Source organism: Neophocaena asiaeorientalis, unplaced genomic scaffold (genome assembly GCF_003031525.2).
Source record: "Neophocaena asiaeorientalis asiaeorientalis breed wild unplaced genomic scaffold, Neophocaena_asiaeorientalis_V1.1 scaffold495, whole genome shotgun sequence".
In the NCBI taxonomy this organism is placed as follows: domain Eukaryota; kingdom Metazoa; phylum Chordata; class Mammalia; order Artiodactyla; family Phocoenidae; genus Neophocaena; species Neophocaena asiaeorientalis.
In genome coordinates this window covers 290,578-315,048 of record NW_020173512.1, presented here as the reverse complement: position 1 = coordinate 315,048, position 24,471 = coordinate 290,578, and the positions used below count along the sequence as shown (strand labels likewise).

Below are 24,471 nucleotides of genomic sequence, written 5' to 3'. Positions count from 1 at the left end.
AGCACCAAGACCCTGTCAGCCACACGGCCAGGTACGTGGGGTGTTTCTTGCCTTTTGAGAAGTCTGAGGTCTTCTGCCAGTGTTCAGTAGATGTTCTGTAGGAGTTGTTCAATATGTAGATGTATTTCTGATGTATTTGTGGGGAGGAAGGTGATCTCCACGTCTCACTCCTCCACCATGTTGAAGGTCCTCCCCTATTCTTTTGTATATAGAAAAATTTCAAACCCATGTGAAAAAAACAGCATAATGTCAGTGACCAGCTATTAACATCCTGCCACACCCATTTCATCTCTCTCTATTTACACATATTTCCACTTTGCCATATTACCTGGGTGATGGGGCAATTTGTGAGCCCAGTTTATTCTTCTGTAAAATAGGATTGGAAATAGAACCAACCTCATAGGGTTGGAGTGAGGATTGTGAAGTTGTTACTTAGCACTGTGGCTGGCATGTCAGAAGTGCTCCATCAATGTTCAGTGTCAACACTTGAGTCCAGCAGATTGCCCAAGCACAGTTCTCGTAGATCCTAATGTCTTTTAAAGCATTTAGTGTCTTCTTGAGGGACACACACACATCTTCAGATTCCATTCAAGATTCTGAGTGTAGAGATATCTGACTTCAGCTATTGGTGAGGTCGTGCAGCTGTTTGTTGGTTAGGGTAGGTATAAGCTCACATCAGCTATGTAACGTTGCCAGCAGGGGAACATTGTCTTTCTTCTTTCTTTTCGTAAGTATTTTTTTTTGTTTTCAGAACAGGTGTTATTCTACTGCACTGGTTCAACTGGAATAAATATAAGAATCACAAAAGGCTGGAAATAATGACAAAAATAGAGATGATGGAATTTAAATCTTGTGTTTCTTTCCATGCTTAATTCTAGGTTCTTCTCACTGTGGGATAAAATTTGTTATCAAAAGATTGACCAGGAAAAAAAGGGTATAGAAGGCAGGCGGGCAATAATAATACAGCGGATATCCTGAAGCGCTGCCAAAATGTTTCATGGTTGTCCCTGTGGGGAATTAAATGTTATAGTAGTTTCTAGAGCTTCATCAGCATACGTAAATCTGTCCCACAGTCTCTATTTCACATGACAGACTTGACGCACATTTTTCTTTAATTTTCTTTTCTTTTTCTAAAAGTTATACAGAAACAAGACTGAAAGAACAACAGTCTTTGTATCACTAGGGGAAAGGATTCAATCTCTGCAGGTCTGATGAGGTACCACCTGCCTGGAGTCATGTGTGCTGTTTCTCTTATTATAAGATGTTATTACTAGTCCACTAGTGGAGTGGCAGCATCTCTTGAGGTTTGCAAGAGATGAGAGAAATAGGAAATATGCTCATCCTCAGAGCCTAGCTCCCTACATTTTGTTAAGGGACTTTGCTGGGCTTACATCATTGGTTTAAAAACTTTAGCATGTATTAGAATCACCTCGATGGCTTGTTAAACCAGAGATTGCTAAACCTGAGCTTCAGAGGTTCTAATTCAGTAAGTCTTGGAGTCCAGTAATTTGTGTTTCAACAAGCTTCTAGGTAATGCTGTTTAGGCTTATCTTGGAGACAATGAATACCCTCTACTCTAAGAATTACACAAGGAGAATTGCTCATGTAGAGATGCAGGACCAACATCTGAACCAGGAGTTAGTCAACGATGGCCCTTGGGCCAAATCTCCTGCCCGTGTTGGTAAATAAAGTTTTATTAGAAAACAACCTTGTTTACATATAATCTATGGCTACTTTCATACTACAAAGGCAGAGTTGACTAGTTGGACAGAGTGCATATATGCTCCCAAAGCCGGAAAATATGTGCTATCTGGCTGTTGGCCCTTTACAGAAAAGTTTTGCTGACTCCTGACCTAGACCAATGCTTGCATGTCATTTGGGGGAAGGGACTTGGAAGTAATTCTGTAAGTAACTCGCACACTGAGTGTTCCCAACTTGTGTGTGTTTTAGACGAAAGGGTGCTTTTGTTTTAATTTTTTTACTTAAATACATATGATAATGGAATTCATTCATTATTTCTCAACAAGCCATTCTCCAGATTAATTTTCTCATCAGAAGCAACAGTTTCTCAGAATGAAAAGAAACTTAGTTTTACCATCCATGCTTCCTCTCTAATACAGGGCTGGCATCTCTTTGAATTATTGGTGGGAAGTTTTACACGCAGGCTCAGCGGCCATGGTTCACGGGCCCAGTTGCTCCGCGGCATGTGGGATCTTCCCGGACCGGGGCACGAACCCGTGTCCCCTGCATCGGCAGGCAGACTCTCAACCACTGCGCCACCAGGGAAGCCCAGTGCAAAGTTTTTTAAAATCACATAATTAAAAGGAGGAAACCATTCTCATTTGAACACTGTCATTGTCAAATAAGTGATATTATATTTCCTTCAGAAATTGCTGAATGGAGTGTAATTTGTCAATATGTATCAAGAATCTTTAAAGATAATGTTCATACTCATTGCTTTATTTATTCTCCTTTCAGGAAGTTTCAGCAAATATTCATACTCAAGGTTTTCCATTACAGCATTGTTTATAATCGTTTTGTTTAAAGGAAAGACACCTAAATATCTATTAATATAAAGCTAATAATATCACAGTGAATCCACACTGCTATTTTGGAGCCATTTAAAATCAAGCTGGATGAAGGGAAACTGATACAACCTTTTTGGAGGGGATTTTCTGTCAAGAGCCTTAAACATTTTGATGCCTTTTGTCCCAATGTTTTCACTCTAAGCATCATGAGAAAGTAATCAGAAATAATGGTAGATTTTGGATAACGAGGATAAACTCAGTGGAAACAATTCATATGCTTAATAATCGGTAAGGATTACATAGGTTGTGATCCACTGATAAGCTAAAATACTATGTAACTATTAAAAGTATATTTTGAGTACTAATAGTATATTGGAGAGCTGAGGCTCAGGCATCGGTCAGAGCGCCGGGAGAGGACTGGGGTTGGCGGCGTGAACGCAGCCTGAAGGGGGTTAGTGCACCACGGCTAGCCGGGAGGGAGTCGGGGAAAATGTTTGGACCTGCCGAAGAGGCAAGAGACTTTTTCTTCCCTCTTTGTTTCCTGGTGCACGAGGAGAGGGGATTAAGAGCTCTGCTTAAAGGAGCTCCAGAGACGGGCGTGAACCGTGGCTAAAAGCGTGGACAGCAGAGACGGGCATAAGACGCTAAGGCTGCTGCTGCCGCCACCAAGAAACCTGTGTGCGAGCACAGGTCACTCTCCACACCTCCCCTCCCGGGAGCCTGTGCAGCCCACCACTGCCAGGGCCCCGGGATCCAGGTGCACCTTCCCTGGGAGAACGCACGGCATCCCTCAAGCTGGTGCAATGTCACGCCAGCCTCTTCCGCAGGCCCACCCCGCACTCCGTACCCCTCACTCCTCTAGGCCTGAGTGAGCCAGAGCCCCCGAATCAGCGGCTCCTTTAACCCCGTCCTGTTTGAGTGATGAACAGACGCCCTCAGGCAACCTACACGCAGATGGGGGACCAAATCCAAAGCTGAAACCCCCCAGCTGTGCGAACAGAGAAGAGAAAGGGAGATCACTCCCAGCAGCCTCAGGAGCAGCAGATTAAATCTCCACAATCAACTTGATGTACCCTGCATCTGGGGAATACCTGAATAGACAACGAATTATCCCAAATTGAGGAGGTGGACTTTGAGAGCAAGATTTATTATTTTTTTCCCCTTTTCCTCTTTTTGTGAGTGTGTATGTGTATGCTTCTGTGTGAGATTTTGTCTGTATAGCTTTGCTTTCACCATTTGTCCTAGGGTTCTATCCGTCCGTTTTTGTTTTTACTTAAAAAAATTATTTTTTCTTAGGAATTATCTTTTTATTTTAATAACTTTATTTATTTTACCTTACTTTATTTTATTTTCTTTTATCATCTTTCTTTCTTTCTACTTTTTCTCCCTTTTATTCTGAGCTGTATGAATGAAAGGCTCTTGGTGCTGCAGCCAGGAGTCAGTGCTGTGCCTCTGAGGTGGGAGAACCAACTTCAGGACACTGGTCCACAAGAGACCTCCCAGCTCCACATAATATCAAACGGCGAAAATCTCCCAGAGATCTCCATCTCAACAACAACACCCAGCTTCACTCAACGACCAGCAAGCTACAGTGCTGGACACCCTATGCCAAACAACTAGCAAGACAGGAACAGAATCCTACCCATTAGCAGAGAGGCTGCCTAAAATCATAATAAGTCCACAGACAACCCAAAACACATTACCAGACGTGGACCTGCCCACCAGAAAGACAAGATCCAGCCTCATTCGCCAGATCACAGTCACTGGACCCCTCCACAAGGAAGCCTACACAACCCACTGTACCAACTTTAGCCACTGGAGACAGACACCAAAAACAACGGGAACTTTTAAAGTGATGAAGGAGAAAAACATACAACCAAGATTACTCTACCGAGCAAGGATCTCATTCAGATTTGATGGAGAAATTAAAACCTTTACAGATCAGCAAAAACTGAGAGAGTTCAGCACCACCAAACCAGCTTCTGCAACTCTATGCCAATAAAATGGACAATCTGGAAGAAATGGACAAATTCTTAGAAATGCACAACCTGCCAAGACTGAATCAGGAAGAAATAGAAAATATGAATAGACCAATCACAAGCACTGAAATTGAAACTGTGATTAAAAGTCTTCCAACAAACAAAAGCCCAGGACCAGATGGCTTCACAGGTGAATTCTTTGAAACATTTAGAGAAGAGCTAACACCTATCCTTCTGAAACTATTCCAAAATATAGCAGAGGGAGGAACACTCCCAAACTCATTCTACGAGGCCACCATCACCATGATACCAAAACCATACAAGGATGTCACAAAGAAAGAAAACTACAGGCCAGTATCACTAATGAACATAGATGCAAAAATCCTCAACAGAATACTAGCAAACAGAATCCAACAGCACATTAAAAGGATCATACACCATGATCAAGTGGGGCTTATTCCAGGAATGCAAGAATTCTTCAATATACGCAAATCAATCAATGTGATACACCATATTAACACATCGAAGGAGAGAAATCATATGGTTATCTCAATACATGCAGAGAAAGCCTTCGACAAAATTCAACACCCATTTATGTTAAAAAACCCTCTAGAAAGTAGGCAGAGAGGGAACTTTCCTCATCATAATAAAGGCCATATAAGACAAACCCACAGCCAACAACATCCTCAGTGGTGAAAAACTGATAGCATTTCCACTAAGATCAGGAACAAGACAAGGTGCCCACTCTCACCACTCTTATTCAACATAGTTTTGGAAGTTTTAGCCACAACAATCAGAGAAGAAAAGGAAATAAAAGGAATCCAAGCTGGAAAAGAAGTAAAGCTGTCACTGTTTGCAGATGACATGATACTATACATAGAGAATCCTAAAGATGCTACCAGAAAACTACTAGAGCCAATCAATGAATTTGGTAAAGTAGCAGGATACAAAATTAATGCACAGAAATCTCTGGCATTCCTATACACTAATGATGAAAAATCTGAAAGTGAAATCAAGAAAACACTCCCATTTACCATTGCAACAAGAAGAATAAAATATCTAGGAATAAACCTACCTAAGCAGACAAAAGACCTGCATGCAGAAAATTATAAGACACTGATGAAAGAAATTAAAGATAAAAACAGATGGAGAGATATACCATGTTCTTGGATTGGAAGAATCAACATTGTGAAAATGACTCTACTACCCAAAGCAATATAGAGATTCAATGCAATCCCTATCAAACTACCACCGGTATTTTTCACAGAACTAGAACAAAAAATTTCACAATTTGTATGGAAACACAAAAGACCCTGAATAGCCAAAGCAATCCTGAGAAAGAAAAACGGAACTGGAGGAATCAGGCTCCCTGACTTCAGACTATAGTACTAACCTACAGTAATCAAGACAGTATGGTACTGGCAGAAAAACAGAAATATAGATCAATGGAACAGGATAGAAAGCCCTGAGATAAACCCACGCACATATGGTCACCTTATCTTTGCTAAAGGAGGCAGGAATGTAGAATGGAGAAAAGACAACCTCTTCAATAAGTGTTGCTGGGGCTTCCCTGGTGGCGCGGTGGTTGGGAGTCCGCCTGGCAATGCAGGGGACACGGGTTCCTACCCCGGTCCGGGAGGATCCCACATGCCGCGGAGCGGCTGGGCCCATGAGCCATGGACGCTGAGCCTGTGCGTCCGGAGCCTTTGCTCCGCAACGGGAGAGGCCACAACAGTGAGATGCCCGCGTACCACAAAAAAAAAAAAAAAACAAAACAAAACAAAAATAAGTGGTGCTGGGAAAACTGGACTGGTACATGTAAAAGTATGAGATTACATCACTCCCTAACACCATACACAAAAATAAGCTCCAAATACATTGAAGACCTAAATGCAAGGCCAGAAACTATCAAACTCCTAGAGGAAAACATAGGCAGAACAGTCTATGACATAAATCACAGCAAGATTCTTTTTGACCCACCTCCTAGAGAAATGGAAATAAAAACAAAAATAAACAAATGGACCTAATGAAACTTTAAAGCTTTTGCACAGCAAAGGAAACCATAAACAAGACCAAAACACAGCCGTCATAATGGGAGAAAATATTTGCAAATGAAGTAACTGACAAAGGATTAATCTCCAACATATACAAGCAGCTCATGCAGCTCAATAACAAGAAAACAAACAACCCAATCCAGAAATGGGCAGAAGACCTTAATAGACATTTCTCCAGAGAAGATATACAGACTGCCAAGAAACACATGAAAGAATGCTCAACGTCATTAGAGAAATACAAATCAAAAGTACAATGATATATCATCTCACACCAGTCAGAATGGCTATCATCAAAAAATCTAGAAACAATAAATGCTGGAGAGGGTGTGGAGAAAAGGGAACACTCTTGCACTGATGGTGAGAATGTGAATTGGTACAGCCACTATAGAGAATAGTATGGAGGTTCCTTAATAAACTACAAATAGAACTACCATATGACCCAGCAATCCCCCTACTGGGCATATATCTTGAGAAAACCATAATTCTAAAACAGTCATGTACCAAAATGGTCATTGCAGCTCTATTTACAATAGCCAGGAGATTTCCATCCTAAGTGTCCATCATAGGATAAATGGATGAAGAAGATGTGGCACATATATACAATGGTATATTACTCAGCCATAAAAAGAAGCGAAATTAAGCTATTTGTAATGAGGTGGATGGACCTAGAGTCTGTCATACAAAGTGAAGTAAGTCAGAAAGAGAAAGACAAATACCGTATGCTAACATATATGGAATTTATGAAAAAAAATGTCATGAAGAACCTAGGGGTAAGACAGGAATAAAGACACGGACCTAGTAGAGAATGGGCTTGAGGATATGGGGAGGGGGAAGGGTAAGTTGTGACAAAGTGAGAGAGTGGCATGGAGATTACCAAACATAAAATAGATAGCTAGTGGGAAGCAGCCTAATAGCTTATAGCACAGGGAGATCAGCTCGGTGCTTTGTGACCACCAAAGGGGTGGGATAGGGAGGGTAGGAGGGAGGGAGACGCAAGAGGGAAGAGACATGGGAACATGTGTATATACATAACTGATTCACTTTGTTTTAAAGCAGAAACTAACACACCATTTTAAAGCAATTATACTGCAATAAAGATGTAAAAAAAATAGTATATTGGAAATACTTATAAATTACTTGTTAGAACATTTGGATATAAATCACATACATCGCATGATTCTACACATCTCATGTTAAATAGGGACCTCATGGATCTCTGATTTCCACTCAGACCTGTTCATGACCAGTTAAGCTCAGACATTTGAGTCATTTTGTTTTATTGGCCGTGCCGCACGGCATGCCGGGACCCTATCTCTCCGACCAGGGATTGAACCTGCACCTTCTTCAGTGGAAGCGGGGAGTCCTAACCACTGGACCGCCAGGGAAGTTCCTAGAAGTCATATTTGACCTCCTCCATTGCATTTGGTATCTTCCTCTATCACACAGACAAACACTATCAGTTTCAGCTTTAAATTACATCGCCTCTGTCACCTCCTGCCCCTCTTCCCGGCCGTTTCTTTAATCCAGGTCCCTTCAGGTCTTGTTGGGTCAGCTTCACTGATTTCATCCCATAACCTGCCTGTACACTTGACCCCCTGCACAGCTGAAAGAGTCCTCTCAAAATTTAGACCAGACCTTCCCACCTCCCTGACTAAAATCCCTTGAGTAGGATTCCTACTGATCTTAGAATAAAATACGGACTTTTTCTCATGGCCTGCGAGGTACAAAATTATCTGGTCCGTGCTTCTCTTTGTCACCTCAGTCTGAGCCTACCCCTTGTCCAAGCATCGTGCTGTTTCTCTAACATGTGAACCTCTTTTCTGCTTCTGAAACTTTTGCACATGCTGTCCTTCTGCTTAGAATGCTTTTCCCCCACACTTAGCAAAGCATAGCAGCTTCTTGTTTTCCTTCTCATCTTTTCAATTACCTCTGCCCAGAGGCTGGCACTGTTCATCCTTCCCAACACAGGCGTGTCAGTCCGTACTCAGAAACTCAGTTTTGTCACGCTGTGTCTTCAGGGCCCTCAGAGTATCAGGCTGAAGGCACTTAAGAAAGATTAGTTGAGTGAGTGATTGAATGTCCTCTAGTGTCTAAGCGTATCATAAGTGTATATGTATGTATACATGTGTATACCTACCTAGGACATATAGTACTGTTAATGGTGATGCAAATTAACAGGTGATTTTTAACTTTCTTTGTTGTACTTCTGTGTTTTTCAAATCTTGTAATTAATCTATCTTATTTCTTTATTGTGGTAAAATCTACATAACATAAAATGTATCATTTTAACCATTTTTCTTCTTGTTTGTTTTTGTGGTACGCAGGCCTCTAACTGCTGTGGCCTTTCTTGTTGCGGAGCATAGGCTCCGGGCGCGCAGGCTCAGCGGCCATGGCTCACGGGCCCAGCCGCTCCGCGGCATGTGGGATCTTCCCGGACCGGGGCACGAACCCGTGTCCCCTGCATCGGCAGGCGGACTCTCAACCACTGTGCCTCCAGGGAAGCCCCATTTTAAGTGTACACGTCTGTGGCATTAAGTACGTTCACATTGTTGTGCAACCATCACCACCATCCATTTCCAGAATTTTATTTTTCATCTTTCCCAGCTGAAACTCTGTACCCATAAACACTAACTCCACAGTAATTTATCTTATTTTTACAATAAGAAAAATGTTAGGAAACGTGTATTAGAAACAAATAGCAAACATATTTTTCAGACAAAGCTCATTTAAATATATGTCAGATTGTAAGTTTGAGTGACTATAAAACTGGTAAATTTGTACTTCACTTTATAATTTTGTATTAAGAAAACCCTATCCTTTATAAATCCAAACTGCTGAACTGACAGTTTTTGTTTTTGTGTTTGTTGTAAGAGCTCCACTGCAGTATAAACCATTTGTGTTGCCTTAATAAATATACCTTTCCTGCAACAATAGTCATTCCTTGAAAAAGCAGGGTGCTAAAGCAGAGAGTCATCTGGCGGTGTGATTAGCTTTATTTCCTGATGCATGTTTTTTCTTTAGCCTTGAATATTTGAAATGTATTAAAGTTTAAATTCTAGTTGTAATGAAACACTATTCTTTGACTTTGTAGATGTTCTGGAGCTCATATGACATAAGGAGAGTTGTATTTTGTCTTCTCAGAAATGAATGAATGAAGAGAACTCAAAAATGTTCTCTCTGGAAACCTAATTTCTTCTTTTTTTTAAATTGAAATATAGTTGATTTACAATGTGTTAGTTTCAGGTGCACAGCAAAGTAATTCATATATATATATACACACACATACATATAGATGTATATATATATTCTTTTCAGATTCTTTTCCATTATAGTTTATTACACGATACTGAATATAGTTCTTTGTGCTATACAGTAGGTCCTTGTTGTTTATCTATTTTATTTATAGTGCTGTGTATCTGTTAATTCCGAACTCTGAATTTATTATCCCCCCTTTCCCTTTCGTAACCATAAGTTTGTTTTCTATGTCTGTGAGCCTATTTGTGTTTTGTAAATAAGTTCATTTGTATCCTTTTTTTTTAGATTCCACATATAAGTGATGTCAAATAACATTTGTCTTTCTCTGTCTGAGTTCACTTAGTATCATAATCTCTAGGTCCATCCATTTTGCTGCAAATGACATTATTTCGTTCTCTCTTTCTCTACAGACACACACACACATATATATGTTATGTATACACACACACACACACACACACACACACACACACACATATCTCCATTATCCATTGATCTGTCGACGGACATTTAGGTTGCTTCCATGTCTTGGCTATTGTAAATAGTGCTGCTATGAGTATCGGGGTGCATGTATCTTTTCAAATTAGAGTTTTTGTTTTCTCCAGATATATGGCGAGGAGTGGGATTGCGGGATCATATGGTAGCTTCATTTTTAGTTTTTTAAGGATCCTCCATACTGTTCTCCGTAGTGCCTCCACCAATTTACATTCCCACCAACAATGTAGGAGGGTTCACTTTTCTCCACACCCTCTCTGGCATTTATTATTTGTAGACTTTCTAATGATGGCTAGTCTGATTGTTGTAAGGTGATACCTTCTTGTATTTGTAATTTGCATTTCTCTGATAATTAGTGATGTTGAGCATCTTTTCACGTGCCTGTTGGCCATCTGTGTGTCTTCTTTGGAAAAATACCTATTTAGGTCTTCTGTCCATTTTTTGATTGCATTTGATTTTTTTGTTGTTATTGGGCTGTATGAGCTGTTTATATATTTTGGAAATGGATCCCTAATTGGTTGCATCATTTGCAGATATTTTCTCCCATTCCATAGGTAGTTTTGTTTATGTGGAAACCTTATTTCTTGATCATGAAGACTATTTCTACTGACTAGCATTCTCAGGATCTTTATTCTAGGAGGTAGAGATCAGAGCAAACAGAGTCCCCTCATAATCCATCAACTTAAAAATGATGCTTCAGGTTGAGTTGACAGAAAACTATAGCATGGGGGAGGAAAAGCTGGAGAAACATCACAACTCAAGTTATTTTTAGGGGATTGTTTCATGTTTAAATAATGACAAGCAGGGCTTCCCTGGTGGCGCAGTGGTTGAGAGTCCACCTGCCGATGCAGGGGACACGGGTTCGTGCCCCGGTCCGGGAAGATCCCACATGCCGTGGAGCAGCTGGGCCCGTGAGCCATGGCCGCTGAGTCTGCGCATCCGGAGCCTGTGCTCCGCAACAGGAGAGGCCACAAGAGTGAGAGGCCCGCGTGTCGCAAAAAAAAATAATGATAAGCAAAGTGTGTAACATAAATAGTTGATGAAGGAATCATATCCAGAATATGTAAAGAGCATCTTATCAGGAATAACAAGACAACCCATTAGGAAAATACGCAAAGTATATGAACAGGCAAGTTACAGGAGAGAAAACATTAAAAAAATGATAGAATGTTCAATTTCAATAGTAATCAGTAGTTTTAAATTAGTATAACATCAATATATCATTTTATTTTTATGAGATTAGGAAGATTTTTAAAAGGTGGACAGTGCAGAAAAGAGTTAATGATTGTTAGTTTTAAGGCTGGCTTACCAAGTTGGTTCTTGGCTGGGATCTGGGAACTTGGATTTCAGGAGGGTTCCTTCCATTCCCAGACCTAATAGCAGATCACTGTGCTCTAACTGTTCATGCAAAAGATATGCTTTATTCTTTCCTTCTGAGAGTCTGGAGCTTAGTTTCATGCCAGGCAGAGGCTGTCTACATGACCAGTTCCTAATAAAAACTGTGGGGCTTTATGTGTAATGAGCTCCCTTGAGTGTCTAACGGGCATATTTCACACATTGCCCTGGGAATTAGAGTGACTCCACTGGGGAGGGGACCCTTGCACCTGATTTCATTTGGACTTTGTTCCCCCTTGAGCCTTTTTCCTTTGCTGATATTGCTTTGTACCCTTTTGCTGTAATAAACTATAGCTTTGAGTACAATTATATACTGAGTCCTGTGAATCCTCCTAGTGAATCTTCAAATCTGGGAGTGGTCTCAGGACCCCTGATACACTAATAATAGCAATATATTGGCCTAAGTGTGGGGAAATGGGGTCTCCAAGAATTTTGGTAGAAAAGTAAGCTGGCACTACCATTTTGGAGAATTTAGCAATGCCTAGGTAAGTTGAAGATGATTATATCTATTTCCAAGTTCAGATAGTTTAGAGCAAAAGAAGATTCACACGTTAGTTTTTAAAAAATGCATTATAATGACACTTACTGCAGCCTTGTTGTATTGTCAACAACATTGGAAATAATCTAATTCTCTCTGAAGGAGAAATAAAATTGTTATGTTTTTTAAATGGCATATTATACAACATTTAAAATAATTCAAAATTACATCGATTGAGTGGTTAAATTTCTGTAGGCTAATGTGAATCAAAAAGACAGAGGTATAATGTTGTAAATTTAAAAGCCACAGAATTCTAGGTATATACATATGAAAATATGAAATAATGGCTAATCCAGAATAGGGTCTAAGCCCCCCTTTTTCTTATTTAAATGATAAAATTGTCTTAAAGTAAGCTCTGAACCCTTTTCTTGGAAAAAATTCCACACATTACTGATCTGTGTTCTCTTTTCCATTTGCAAAAGAAATCTTGAATTTCATAGTGAGTGAAGATGCTATGGCAAACTCTTTCTCTAGCAATTTATTACTTCATTGGCTCACTGCCCTTGACAATTAGGAGAAGATTTATAGACATGTCCCCTTAATAATTGGCAATTAATTGGAGATTAGATGCCAAAAAGTACAGTATTTTTAATATAATGAGAAGGTTGAGGCTTTTCGCTTCCAAATGTCCCGGAACACAGAGTAAATGTTAACCGGCAGCATAGTTAACCCTGCCCTTTTGCACATCCACAGTAAAGAGGAGTTTTAGTTTGATGATCATAAACTTTAGCTAGTGTGGCTAGTTTGAATGTAAAGCTCAAGTGTAAACAAAGAGGGCCTATGTCTTAAGAATGCTTCCAATCTATGTGCCCCTGGTTCACCTTGAGAGGTACTGAATATGATCAGTAAGGATCTGTGTGGGATAAAGAGGGACTGTATCCTGAGTCTTCTTCGGAATTTTGTGTCTCACTCATAAGGACCTGTATGGGATAAAAATATACTGAATCCTGAGATTTGGGAATGCTTTTGTCTTAGGCGGCAGTACGTTTGGATCCCATAACGTCTTCACTACTCACAGTTCAGATGATAACTGTTAGTGTGTTTTTATTATCTAGAGCTCTGGTCTCCTAAGGGGAATATATATCCTAGGTTCTAGGCAATGGAGATTTTGCTGGTAAATACTTTTGTCCTTGTGGTCAAATTCAAGAGTGCCTTAGACCTAGAAGTAGAGTTGGCAGGTGTGACTGTCACCTATCAGTGATTGACCAGTTGGTTTTATTTTCTGAACTACAATTCCAGCACAGTGCCAGGAATATATTAAACATGCACTAAATGGTAACCCGTTTACACGTGTCCAGACAATTTTAGCGCAAGTAGAGTTTTATCCCCTTCCAGAAACTCTAGAAGTATCCTTTAATCCAAATTTCCCTGTGCCTGTATTTTGTTTCTGGCCATGTAAGTCAATAGGTTTTATGTTTATCTGCATTTTTAAAAAGAGTAACAGTCCATCTTTGGACTCATCTCAGCTCTTTCTCCACTGCTTCAACTGTTGTCCACTCTAGGGGTAATCTCCATCTTTCAATAAGTGCTTTCTCTTTGCTAAGCAGTGTCTGAATCTCATTTAATCCTCACAACAGGCTTGTAGCAGAACTACTGTTACATCAGAGCTCTGTTTTTACAGATGAGAAAAGTGAGGTTCAGAGATTAAGCAAGGCACTTGGGTTCACCGGCTAATAAATAGTAGAATGGCTAATAAATAGTAGAACCAGGATTTACACCTGGGCCTGTCTGTTTTAACCACCAAGATTTACTCCACTCTTCTTTCAGTTTGTTTCTCTAATGGGAAGTTGAAAACTAAGCATTTACAGCAGTTGAAAACTAAGCATTTACAGCAGTGCCTACCACAGAGTCATTCAATAATAATGTATAGTTTTAACTTTTGAAATTGATTTTATGAAGTGTAATTTACATACTATAAAATGCACACATTTATATATACAGTTCCGTAAATTGTTTTTTTTCCCAACTCTCTTGAAAGTTTCTGAAAATCATAGAAAAACTATGTACCAGGATATATGCTGTTACTAAAAAAACAACAAAATAGAATAAATCAAATACAACTGATACACATGCTACTACTGGCTTCCACAAGCTGAGACAGGAGTTAACTACTTGGCAAAAGAAATAGTCCTTGCTAGACTCTTAGAATACATACTTCAAAATCCATTATTATTGTCAATTTAGAAATTGGCTAAAGTTGATTTTCCAGATGAAACAAAGTTGGAATTTGCTTGCAGTCACATTTCACAGGCTTAGTGAATTTTATAGCCATTTATGCACATGTTCAATAATGCACTGGAATCCCATCATTAAGAACCCCAAATGTAATGCTCATTGAACTTTTTTGAGTGTTGTGGTGAAAGAAGAATGACGTTTTGAATATGGAGTCATTTGAGGCTGTCACTATTTTACATTTCTTTACTTAAGAAGAATTTGGAGCATCTTAAATATGTTTTCTTGTAGCTGTAAGATTCACAGCAGGTTTCTTTAAACCAAGCAACTGGAAAACAAGTGTATGTAATCACATATATATAATCTCATATATCCCATCATCTTTACATAATTCTATTGATGAAAAGCAAATCATAGGTGCTCCCCACAATCAATGAGAGGGGATAACACAGTCATTAAACTCCTGGCCATGAGGAACATATGTGCCACTTGAATGTCTGTGCATTACAGTTACAGTTCCATAAGTTTTGATAAATGTATAACCCTGTGTTATTACTACCACAATTGATATTTACTGTATTGGAATCACCCAGCCTCCCAAGTTTCCTTGTGATTCCTCCTTTCAAAGAATTTTTTTCTTGAAATCACTGTTGACTCTCAGGAAGTTGTAAAAAAATAGTTCAGACTTCCTGTGTACCCTTCACCCTCTTTCTTCCAGTGGTAACATTCTTACATAACTACAGTACAGTTGCAAAGCCAGGAAACTGACATAGATACACTCCATAGATCTTATTCCCTTGTGTGTTAGTCTCTGCCTACCCTCAGCCCCAGGTAACTGCTGGACTGCTTTCTATCACTATAGTTTAGCCTGTTCTGAAGCTGTATATATAAATGGAATCATACAGTATGTTCTCTTTTGTGTCTAGCTTCTTTTGCTCAGCATTATGTGTTTGAGATTCATCCGTATTACTGTATGTGTTAGTGGTTTGTTCTTTTCAATTTTTGTGCTGCATCCTATTTGAATATAGTACAGTTTGCTTATCCATTCACCTGTTGATGGACGTTGGGTTGTTTCCAATTTAGGGCTATTATATAATGAATAAAGTTGCTGTGATGATTCATCTATAAGTTGTGCGTTCACATGCGCGTCTGAGCATGTGTACTTGTTTTCATTTCTCTTGCATAAACAATAGTGGAATTGTTGGGTCATTTGGTTAGTGAAGGTTTAACTCTATAAGATACTGTCAAATTGTTTTCCCAAGGGAATGAAACGTTTTATACACCCACTAGCAGTATAAAAAGAGTTCCTGTTGTTTCACAGGCTTGCTCTCGCTTGATTTTGATGTTGCCATTCTGGCAGGTAGGTGCTGGGATCTCATTGTGGTGTTAATTTGCCCTTTTCTGATAACTAGTGAAATTGAATATCTTTTCATGTGCTTAATGGACAATCATATATATATATTTTTTTTATGAACTGTCTATTCAAACCTTGTGCCCATTTTAAGGAGGGGAGGGAAGTGGGGTTTGTGTGTGTCTTCTTCATTTAAGAAATATTTGATGACTAATTAAATGTTTATTGAACGACCTGAGATTGACCTATGAATTTTTGTTTTGGCCACTTGAAGCCTTACATGTACTACAACTCAAATAAAAGAGTCAAATTGGGTTTCATTAGTCTATTCTAAAATGATCAGTTAAAGCAGGGAATCTGGTTTTGAACACGATACTAAAATAAAGATCAGTAGTTTCCTCCCCTACATAGGTCATAGCATCTTCTGAACCATGGCTGTCATCCCCATGACTTGCTCTTTTTGACCATGGGAAAATTGTCATCTGAAGATGTGCGTTTTGTGGTTCACATGGATACTGCCTTGCCGCATTGTTTCTCTAATGCTAGAAATGCTCTTACCTAATTTTTATCTTGTCAAAAAATGGAAGGACAATCTTAGCCTTGTTATTTTTAGTTGTCACTGAAGCAGTTTTCTCCATTAAGAATGAATATTAGCGAGGTTGATCTATAAGCCTTCTGCTGATCCTGTAGACTATAATTTGTGTTTATAATTTTAAAAAAAAGTTTGGTTACCTTCTCCGTTCTATGATACACTTTTGTAACAATATACTTTTTTTTAGCTTTTGTTTTGTTCTGTTAACTGTAGAGAGTTAAAAAGAAATAAACACATAGACCAGCCCCGGTAACTACTGCTTAAACAGCAACAAAATTTGAAAAAATTATGTGTTTAGTGTTTATAAATCAACACAGAAAAGTAACATATATATATCTGTATCTGTCTATGTAATGAAGAATGATGTCTCCTCCTTTATTTCCCAAACTCAAGTCCTTCTCCCTAAAGGAAACGATTGTTAAAACTTTCTGATGATTCCTTCCATTAATACATGCTCTCTCCTTTTCTTTGTTCTTCTCACACAAAAGTGGTCAGGTAGTAGGTACAATTCCACGTTTTCCTGCAGTACAAGCACATGAAGATGTAGCTTTCACAGAGTAGTTATGTGGATGAACTGTGCTTTACTTAGTTGATCCCTGGTGGTTGTTTCCAGGTTTTTGGTGTTTATTTTCTGTTATAAAAATGCTGCAGTAAACAATACTAGAGATTTGGGCAGACTTTTGCAAATATATAGGGTAAATTTATTCCAGTTGGGTCCCTGGTCAAAGAACATTTTGTAATTTGTTAGCTATTGCTAGATTGCCCTCTTTAAGGTTTCAGCCATCCACTCCATCTAATAGTGTCTGCAAGTGTCTACGACACATATTTTAAATGTAATAGCCTCATTTCAATTCTTTGTTATTTGAGCCTCCTAGTGTTATGTGAACTGGGACCTCCAAATTAATGCTGTTTCGATGCTGTTTTATCTTTATTACATTCTTGCTTGCTTTTTCCCCTGCAGAGGAAAACCTAAAGTAAGCCTTCTTGATGACTGAGGGTGGCGGACTAGAATGGCTTTGCGTGGCTTTCCCTCACACAGCTCTCAGGCTGCTCAGTCTCTAGGAAGCCCGATGGTTGATGCATTCTGTTTTATGTATTTCCTGTAGGAGGAAAGCTGAACAAGGACCTGCGACATTTTCTCAATCAGCGGTTCCAGAAAGGGTCGCCTGACCATGAGCTCCAGCAGACCATAAGAGATAACCTTTACCGCCATGCTGTGCCTTCTTTGCTTTGAGCTCAGAGCTCAACAGCTGGTTCTGGGACACTTGGCAGTTTGCTCACGTAGTGACTCCGTAAGTCCAGGAAGTCACGATTGACAACGGGACATACAGTACTGCGCCAGGTAAATTACTCGGTTTTCAAGTTCTGGCTTGAGAATGCTGGGCAAATTATTTATCCTTTGTAAGGTCCAGTTTTCACAACTGTGAAAAGGACATCTCACTCCTACTAACTTCACAGAACTGTTAGGAAGTCAAAGTCAAATGCTCGTCAAAGCATTTGTGTACAGCATGGGCGTGGTGTAAGCCTCATAAATGTTAACCATGTTTGTCATTAATGGGGTGGACCAGGCCAGAGGACTTCATACTGACCTCTCAGGAGATCCATGGGACTCTGATAGCCTCTCAGCAAAGGGAATGCCTCAGTGGACTCTCTCTTCTTCCCCACCTTTATCAGATTCATAAATCATGATTTCACATATGATTTTCTTTGAAGAAATGGTTTCCACAGATTAAAAAACCCAAAGCCCCAGACCCATTAGATCAGACCAAATCTGAGAAAGCAAGACATAAAATGTAGGGACTATGAAATCAGGGATTTTGTGGCATGGAAGGAAGAAAGGAAAGAAAGAAGGGAGGAGGGAATCAGCCTGTGGGGTAGATGAATTGGCAGCTCACTGGTCATGAGGTATTGCCATGCTCTACCAAACTACATTGCTGTACAGCTCATTATGAGGTGGGAATTCTGGGAAGACATACAGTTATTTGCTTTCATTCAAAAGAAGAAGAAAGAATGATTCTGATTTTATTACTTGGGAGTTTTCTTTTCTCCTATTACCCAGTCCTTCAAAGTTTGACAGGTGTTTAGAAATATTTTTTTTTAATCAGCAAAAACAAGGAGGAATAATTTGAAGTTCAAGGTACCCTGCTTATGGCTGTGATTTGTTTGCTATGAAGATTTTCTTTAAAAAAATAATATTTTGCTAGTGATGTCCTAGAGTGCTGTTGTTTCCTCGCACTACTGCAAAATAATGAACAGAACTGATTTCAGGCATACCATGGATCTGCAAGGACTTAGAGTGGAAGTCTAGATGGGAAACTTTAGCGATCAGAGTTTAGAACAGCCCTGCCTTCCTCTTCACTTTTAATAAAACCGAGGCTCCAAGAAGAAAAGACGTTGACTACAGGTAACTTGGCTCAGTGCCCCAAGGTTGCTTCTTTCTGCTGAGTGGCAGAGCTGCATTTGACAGAGAAAACATGATAATGTATTAATGTGAATCTCTGGCCCTCAGTTCTTTTAATTTTGCATCATTAGAATTGAAAGCTATAATTCTAATAATATCTTAATAATAATTCCTTACACTTGGATTAATAATAATAATTCCTAATGTCAGTCTCATGAATGAGGCAGGGATTATCTATCTATTTTTTATAGAAATAAAGAAAGAAACCAAGACACGAAGATAAGCCAATACAAACAAGGCTAAAGGTGATCAGGGCCTTACGTCATTGCCTCATCTCTGATATACTGTCCAGTTTTACTCTTAGAATATTCCTTTGAGGGTGGGATTTTTAATACCCATTTTACAGGTGAGGAAACGGAGACACAGTATGACCAAGTAACTGTCAAATCCCAGTTCCAGGGCTTTGGGACTCGTAAGCCATCCAGGGCTATTTTTGTAGCTTGACCATTGCTGCCTCTGAAGTTCTAGTACAGCAGATTGGATGCAGTTTTGCAGAATTCAGTAATTGCAGAATCATGATTGTTCTCTGTGTAATTTTTCCCCTACTCAGATTCCAATTTAAGAAATGGGGAATGAAGCAAATGAGCACACCATTTCTTGACGCATCTGTGGTGTTACTATGGTTACATTTTGGCAAGCTTTTCCATTTATTTTTGCCACTGATTTATTGGACCTGACTGTGAGCTAAATGGCTTGATTTTAAGCTTACCACTGTGTAGGAATTGGGGCAAAAATGACCTCAGCCTTTTAAAGCAGTGGAAAATCGTGCTTTGTCTTTGCTGTATAATGCCATTGGTATTGATGTTTCATTTCTATGAAACCAGTAAATCAGGAACTGAGAATGAGGAAAGGGTCTTCCTAGTAAAGAGAAAACAAGAAACATTTCATTTTATATTTCCTGCCTAAAACAGGAAGGAAATTCAGGAAGAGGTCTGTTTCTGAGTCTGGCACAGTATGTGTATCTTTGAACATGAGTAGACCAGGGGTGACTTGGGATTCAGTTATGGGCTTGGGTAACTGGGGCCACATTTGTGTTTATTTTGATTCTTTGGCCCATGTGACTGGTAGAGCAGAACTCTGTACCAGGCTGTTGTGCTCATGGATTAGAAAGCCCTTGATTGGAGCATGGATCCTCCCAGTGGTAGTGTAACTGTGCCACAGGGAAATGAGCTCCTGTAACCTGTATTTTCCAGAACTTCCTGCTGCCAATAGTTCAGTGACTTCAGTCTTTTGAGAAGGGATGATCTCATGAACAGGTGTTTGCGAGCTGGGGTAGACTTCCTGTACATTTTAGGAGGTTCACATGTCATTAGAAATTAACAAATAAAACCTGTTTGTTCTCAAGTTTGTTTTCATGTCATCATAGTGTAGTAGTGCCTTCTGGGCACCGTGATGGATTTTGCCGTTCAGGATTCCATTTTATCCTAATTCTTTGGCAAAGAAAATGCAGGTAATAGCATCCCTCTTTTACAGGTAAGAAAGTGAAGTAACAGATGTAACTTCCTCAAGATCTTACCAGTTCTAAATGCGACATTACTCACTTTTCGATACAGTGCTCCTTTTTTGAATTGGCTTTATTGAGATATAATTCATATATCATACAATTCACCACTCAGAGTGTTCGTCCAGTGCTATTTTTGCTATAGTTATTATTATTCTCCACTTCTCTTTTGCTTTGGTTCAAAAACATTTATTATTCCCATGGTTTGAAAAATGTCATCGTAGTTAAAATTTAATTATATTATCATTGAAAATCACTACCCCAAAAAATTTATGGCCATAAAAAGAACTAGATGCAGAATGAGTCAGCCCTGGTGTGAAATCTGAGGGCTGTTCTGTAGCTGGCTGGCCTGGTGTGGGTCGTGTAACCTCTCTGAGTCTTTTTTTACTCTTCAGTAAAATGGAACCAGAAATACCACCTCCAGCATTGTCTCACCAAGTACTGACAGCAGCCCTAAGAGATGGGTCCATTGGAGGAAACAGAGGCTCAGAGAAGTATATAGCTTGCTTAGGATCACACAGCAAACAACATGGTTAGGGTTTAATCAGTTCTCTCTCTAACTCTTTACTGGGTATAATCGACAGTCATGTGATAAGAGCAGTATACCATGGGCTACTGAGAGTGAAAGAAAAAAGAAAAAAAACATTCTCATTGCTGAATTTTTAGTTTTAGCTGTTCAAAATCATGGGGTTTTATGTCTTGGGGGTGGGGGCTAGTTAAGGCACCATATCTTACAAATAAGTATCTTCTCTGTGATTTTTATATATTTCACTGGTGTGTACAGTAGAATTTTAATAACTGCCTAATGATTATTCAGCTTTAAAAAAGTCACTACAGGATTCTTTTGGGATATCTCAGTTTATCTTACTTTTCATTAGATGTTTTTTTGTATACACATGAAAAACCACCTTAAGATAGATGGATTTGAAATGCATGTAAACGTCATTGGTGTTGCTCACTTCTCTCATTTCTCAGAATCATCTGGATACTATTCCTGTCTCCTGCCCCCTCAAATTCTGATTATATTCCCAACCTGCTCCCCCTCAATTCTTTAGTCATACAAACTTCGTCCATTGCTCGAATACACCTGGTATCTTCTTGTAACTGGGTATAAATTATTACCTCTTATCTCTCCATCTTTCCATCTAACCAGTTCATAGCCTTCTTGTAAGCTTTAGCCTAGAGGCCACTTCCTCCAGAAAGGCCTCCATAGATTGGCCTGTTGCCTTCCTCACTGCTCCCACAGCGCCCTCTCTGACCCCCTTCCACCGCATACACGCCTGCTGCGTGTCTGTCTGTCCTGTTAGAATCTAAGTTTTCTGAGGTCAGAGACTGGATCTACCTCAGTGACTAGCCCACACCTAGCTTAGTGCCTAGACCATGGGATAAATATCTGTTGAATGAATGATCAGATGAAGAAATGGATAAAGACACTTGTTGTTTTTCTTGTTTTATTGTTTTCTCTTGATTACCTAACATTTGGGAGAAACAGCAGAGCTGCTCTTACTATAAAGTTCTCAGAATAAAGGGCAGCTCAGAGCTTTGAGCTCTGAAATGGCTGATGAGGACCAACTGATTACTTGGCTGGGAATCCCAACCCAGAGGAAAAAAATCAAGGCTCCCAGTGAGCTTGGAACTAGAGTGCGCATTCACAGCTCCTAATTACAGTCTAGATATCGCTGTACCTCCTGCACTGATAGGCTTCCTGCTTTATGACTTCTTGTCCTAGCTGATGTGACAATATCTGAGATTCTTGCTTTGGAACGGCTGATTTGCCCATGAAGATAAATGCATTACCTGACAGGGCTTTTCATTTACTCTACTGCTGCTGTCAAAATGAGATACAGCTTATCCAGGAGTCCTGGGGCTCCGGAATATTGAACCAAACCCCTCTTGTTCCTTCTCCCTTCTCTGGGCTTAACAGCGATGGAACGCATCTTTCTTTTCAAGCAGAGGTCATCTGAAAGAGGAAAGGATAAGTCAGTTTTGTTCTGTAGATTAACAAGTTGTTGATCAAGGCTCTCCCTAATACCAAGATCATTATAATCTGTGGAAGAGGCACTGATCATTGATTTAAAGGAGTTTACAAAGGGATTAAATGTGTTTGATCTCCAAGACCATTTAAATCTGATGCAGTAAACATGGGTGATCCTGGTCTTTATTTGTAGAAGTGCGATATTCTAATGGGCATGTTAGCATTTGCTAACCAACAGTTGGCGTTGTTTATTATTTTTGAATGTGACTGTGATGTCAGGACCATAAATTACCTTTGGTATTATTTGAATGTATTAGTTTCTCTTAACCATAGCTGTTTCTAGTTCTGCTTGCCTAGAACCAACTCATTCTACAATTAGAGCTCATGATATGAACTAAACCAGTATGTCAGCAAGAGGCCAGGATAAAGAACTGGGTTTTGGAACATTGCTTCTTTCGTAGAATGTGCATCTCTGTGTTCAGGTTGTGTTTGACCTGAGTGGAAGGCTTCAGGTTGTCATACATGAAGTAGACAGTTCTATTAGCATCCCCAGGACTGATCAGATGAAAGTCACTGGAAACTTTCTCACTGTGGCTATTGCCCTTGTCCTCTTAGGAGAGTTAAGTGCTGTCTAATATGAAAGGATCACTTTAGTCTTTACCAAGCCTAGTCTTGTTGCAGAACTCTGACTAGTAACAATAATAACAGCTCTCCAGGTTTTGGACTCCTACTGTGTACCAGGTACCCTGCCATGATGCTTGTACATAGGTCATCTCTCACTCTGGCCTCATGGAGGCCACACAGACTATTAAAGGTCTAAACTCAAACTCGTTGGACTCTTAAACCCTCCCCGTTTTCTATTCAATTGCAAATGTTTGTTGCCCATAATAAGAGTGTATGTCCCTCATCCCTTCTCCATCAGTTCTCAACTCTTTCTCTCGCCTTCCCTTTAACCCATCAGTACTGTATTCTCCCATGTGCCCCCAGCCAGTCTGTGGTCTGGGGACTCCTCTTATCCACCCTTACTGCCTACACCTGACCTTTCCTTCCTTCTCCATCAAGTCTTACTTGTTCTACGTTGGTGTCCCATTGGCTGTCCTCTAAGATGCCAAGAACTAGAATAAAGAAGTGAATTGTTCATATTATGGTATAGGGTTCTCTATCCTACATAATACATATATTTTAACAGATAACTTTAAATGTGGCACTGCTAGAACGACCCTATGAGATGGGATGTTCTGGCAACAAGGCAGATTCATAGGTAGGGATGAATTCTTATGGTTTTGACTTGGTTTTGTACTTTTTCTAGTGCTGAACACAGTATAGTATACATAGAAAACATTTTAAGCACAAGATTGTCTATGTCAAAGGGCTTTCCCCCTCTGCTTGCTGTTTCACTGCTCAGACCTAGTTTCCTGTTCCACCGAGTTTAAGCTGAGAAAGTAACACAATAGTCTAGGCAAGGAGTTTTGTGCCAAATTAAAAAATAATGGGAGCACTTCCGTGGTGGCACAGTGGTTAAGAATCCGCCCGCAATGCAGGGGACATAGGTTCGATCCCTGGTCTGGAAGATCCCACATGCCGCGGAGCAGCTAAGCCCGTGTGCCGCAACTACTGAGCCTGTGCTCTAGGGCCCGTGTGCCACAACTACTGAGCCCACGTGCTACAGCTAATGAAGCCCATGCTGCTAGAGCCTGTGCTCCGCAGCAAGAGAAGCCACCGCAGTGAGAAGCCCATGCACCACGAGGAAGAGTAGCCCCCGCTTGCCACAACTAGAGAAAGCCTGTGCACAGCAACAAAGACCCAGTGCAGCCAAAAAGAAACCCAACACCAAATGAGGCTAAATATAATAAAATATATTTAAATTCTTAAAAAAAAATAATGGGATTAGAAAAAAAAACCTTTTTGTTTAGATGTGATCTGGAGTTAGAGTTTGGGCTCTGATAACTCTTAACAAATTTTCATCCACTTGAATGTCTGCTGGGGCATGGAAATGTCACGAGGGAAGCAGGACGATCCTTTGTTTTCTGATAACAACCATCTCATAAATGCCAGGAGCACACCACTTCTCATTTCTGTAGTGCCCCTCAGGGAACATTGAAACCATTAGTGTGGAATCTCTTCTTACTTCTCACCAAGGGAGGAGACAGTTATCCCATCAGTGAGTTCCTGAGA

At 39.9% G+C, this 24,471-nt stretch overlaps 1 protein-coding gene across 1 annotated transcript in view; it reads left to right on the top strand.

Annotated features, from left to right (window-relative positions):
* MAGI1 (membrane associated guanylate kinase, WW and PDZ domain containing 1) overlaps window positions 1–24,471 on the top strand; it is a 609,319-nt gene that overhangs the window by 347,786 nt on the left and 237,062 nt on the right. The window contains exon 2 of the mRNA XM_024747645.1: window positions 17,466–17,575. Coding sequence (XP_024603413.1) covers window positions 17,466–17,575 — 110 coding nt within the window. The remainder of the gene's footprint in view (window positions 1–17,465; window positions 17,576–24,471) is intronic.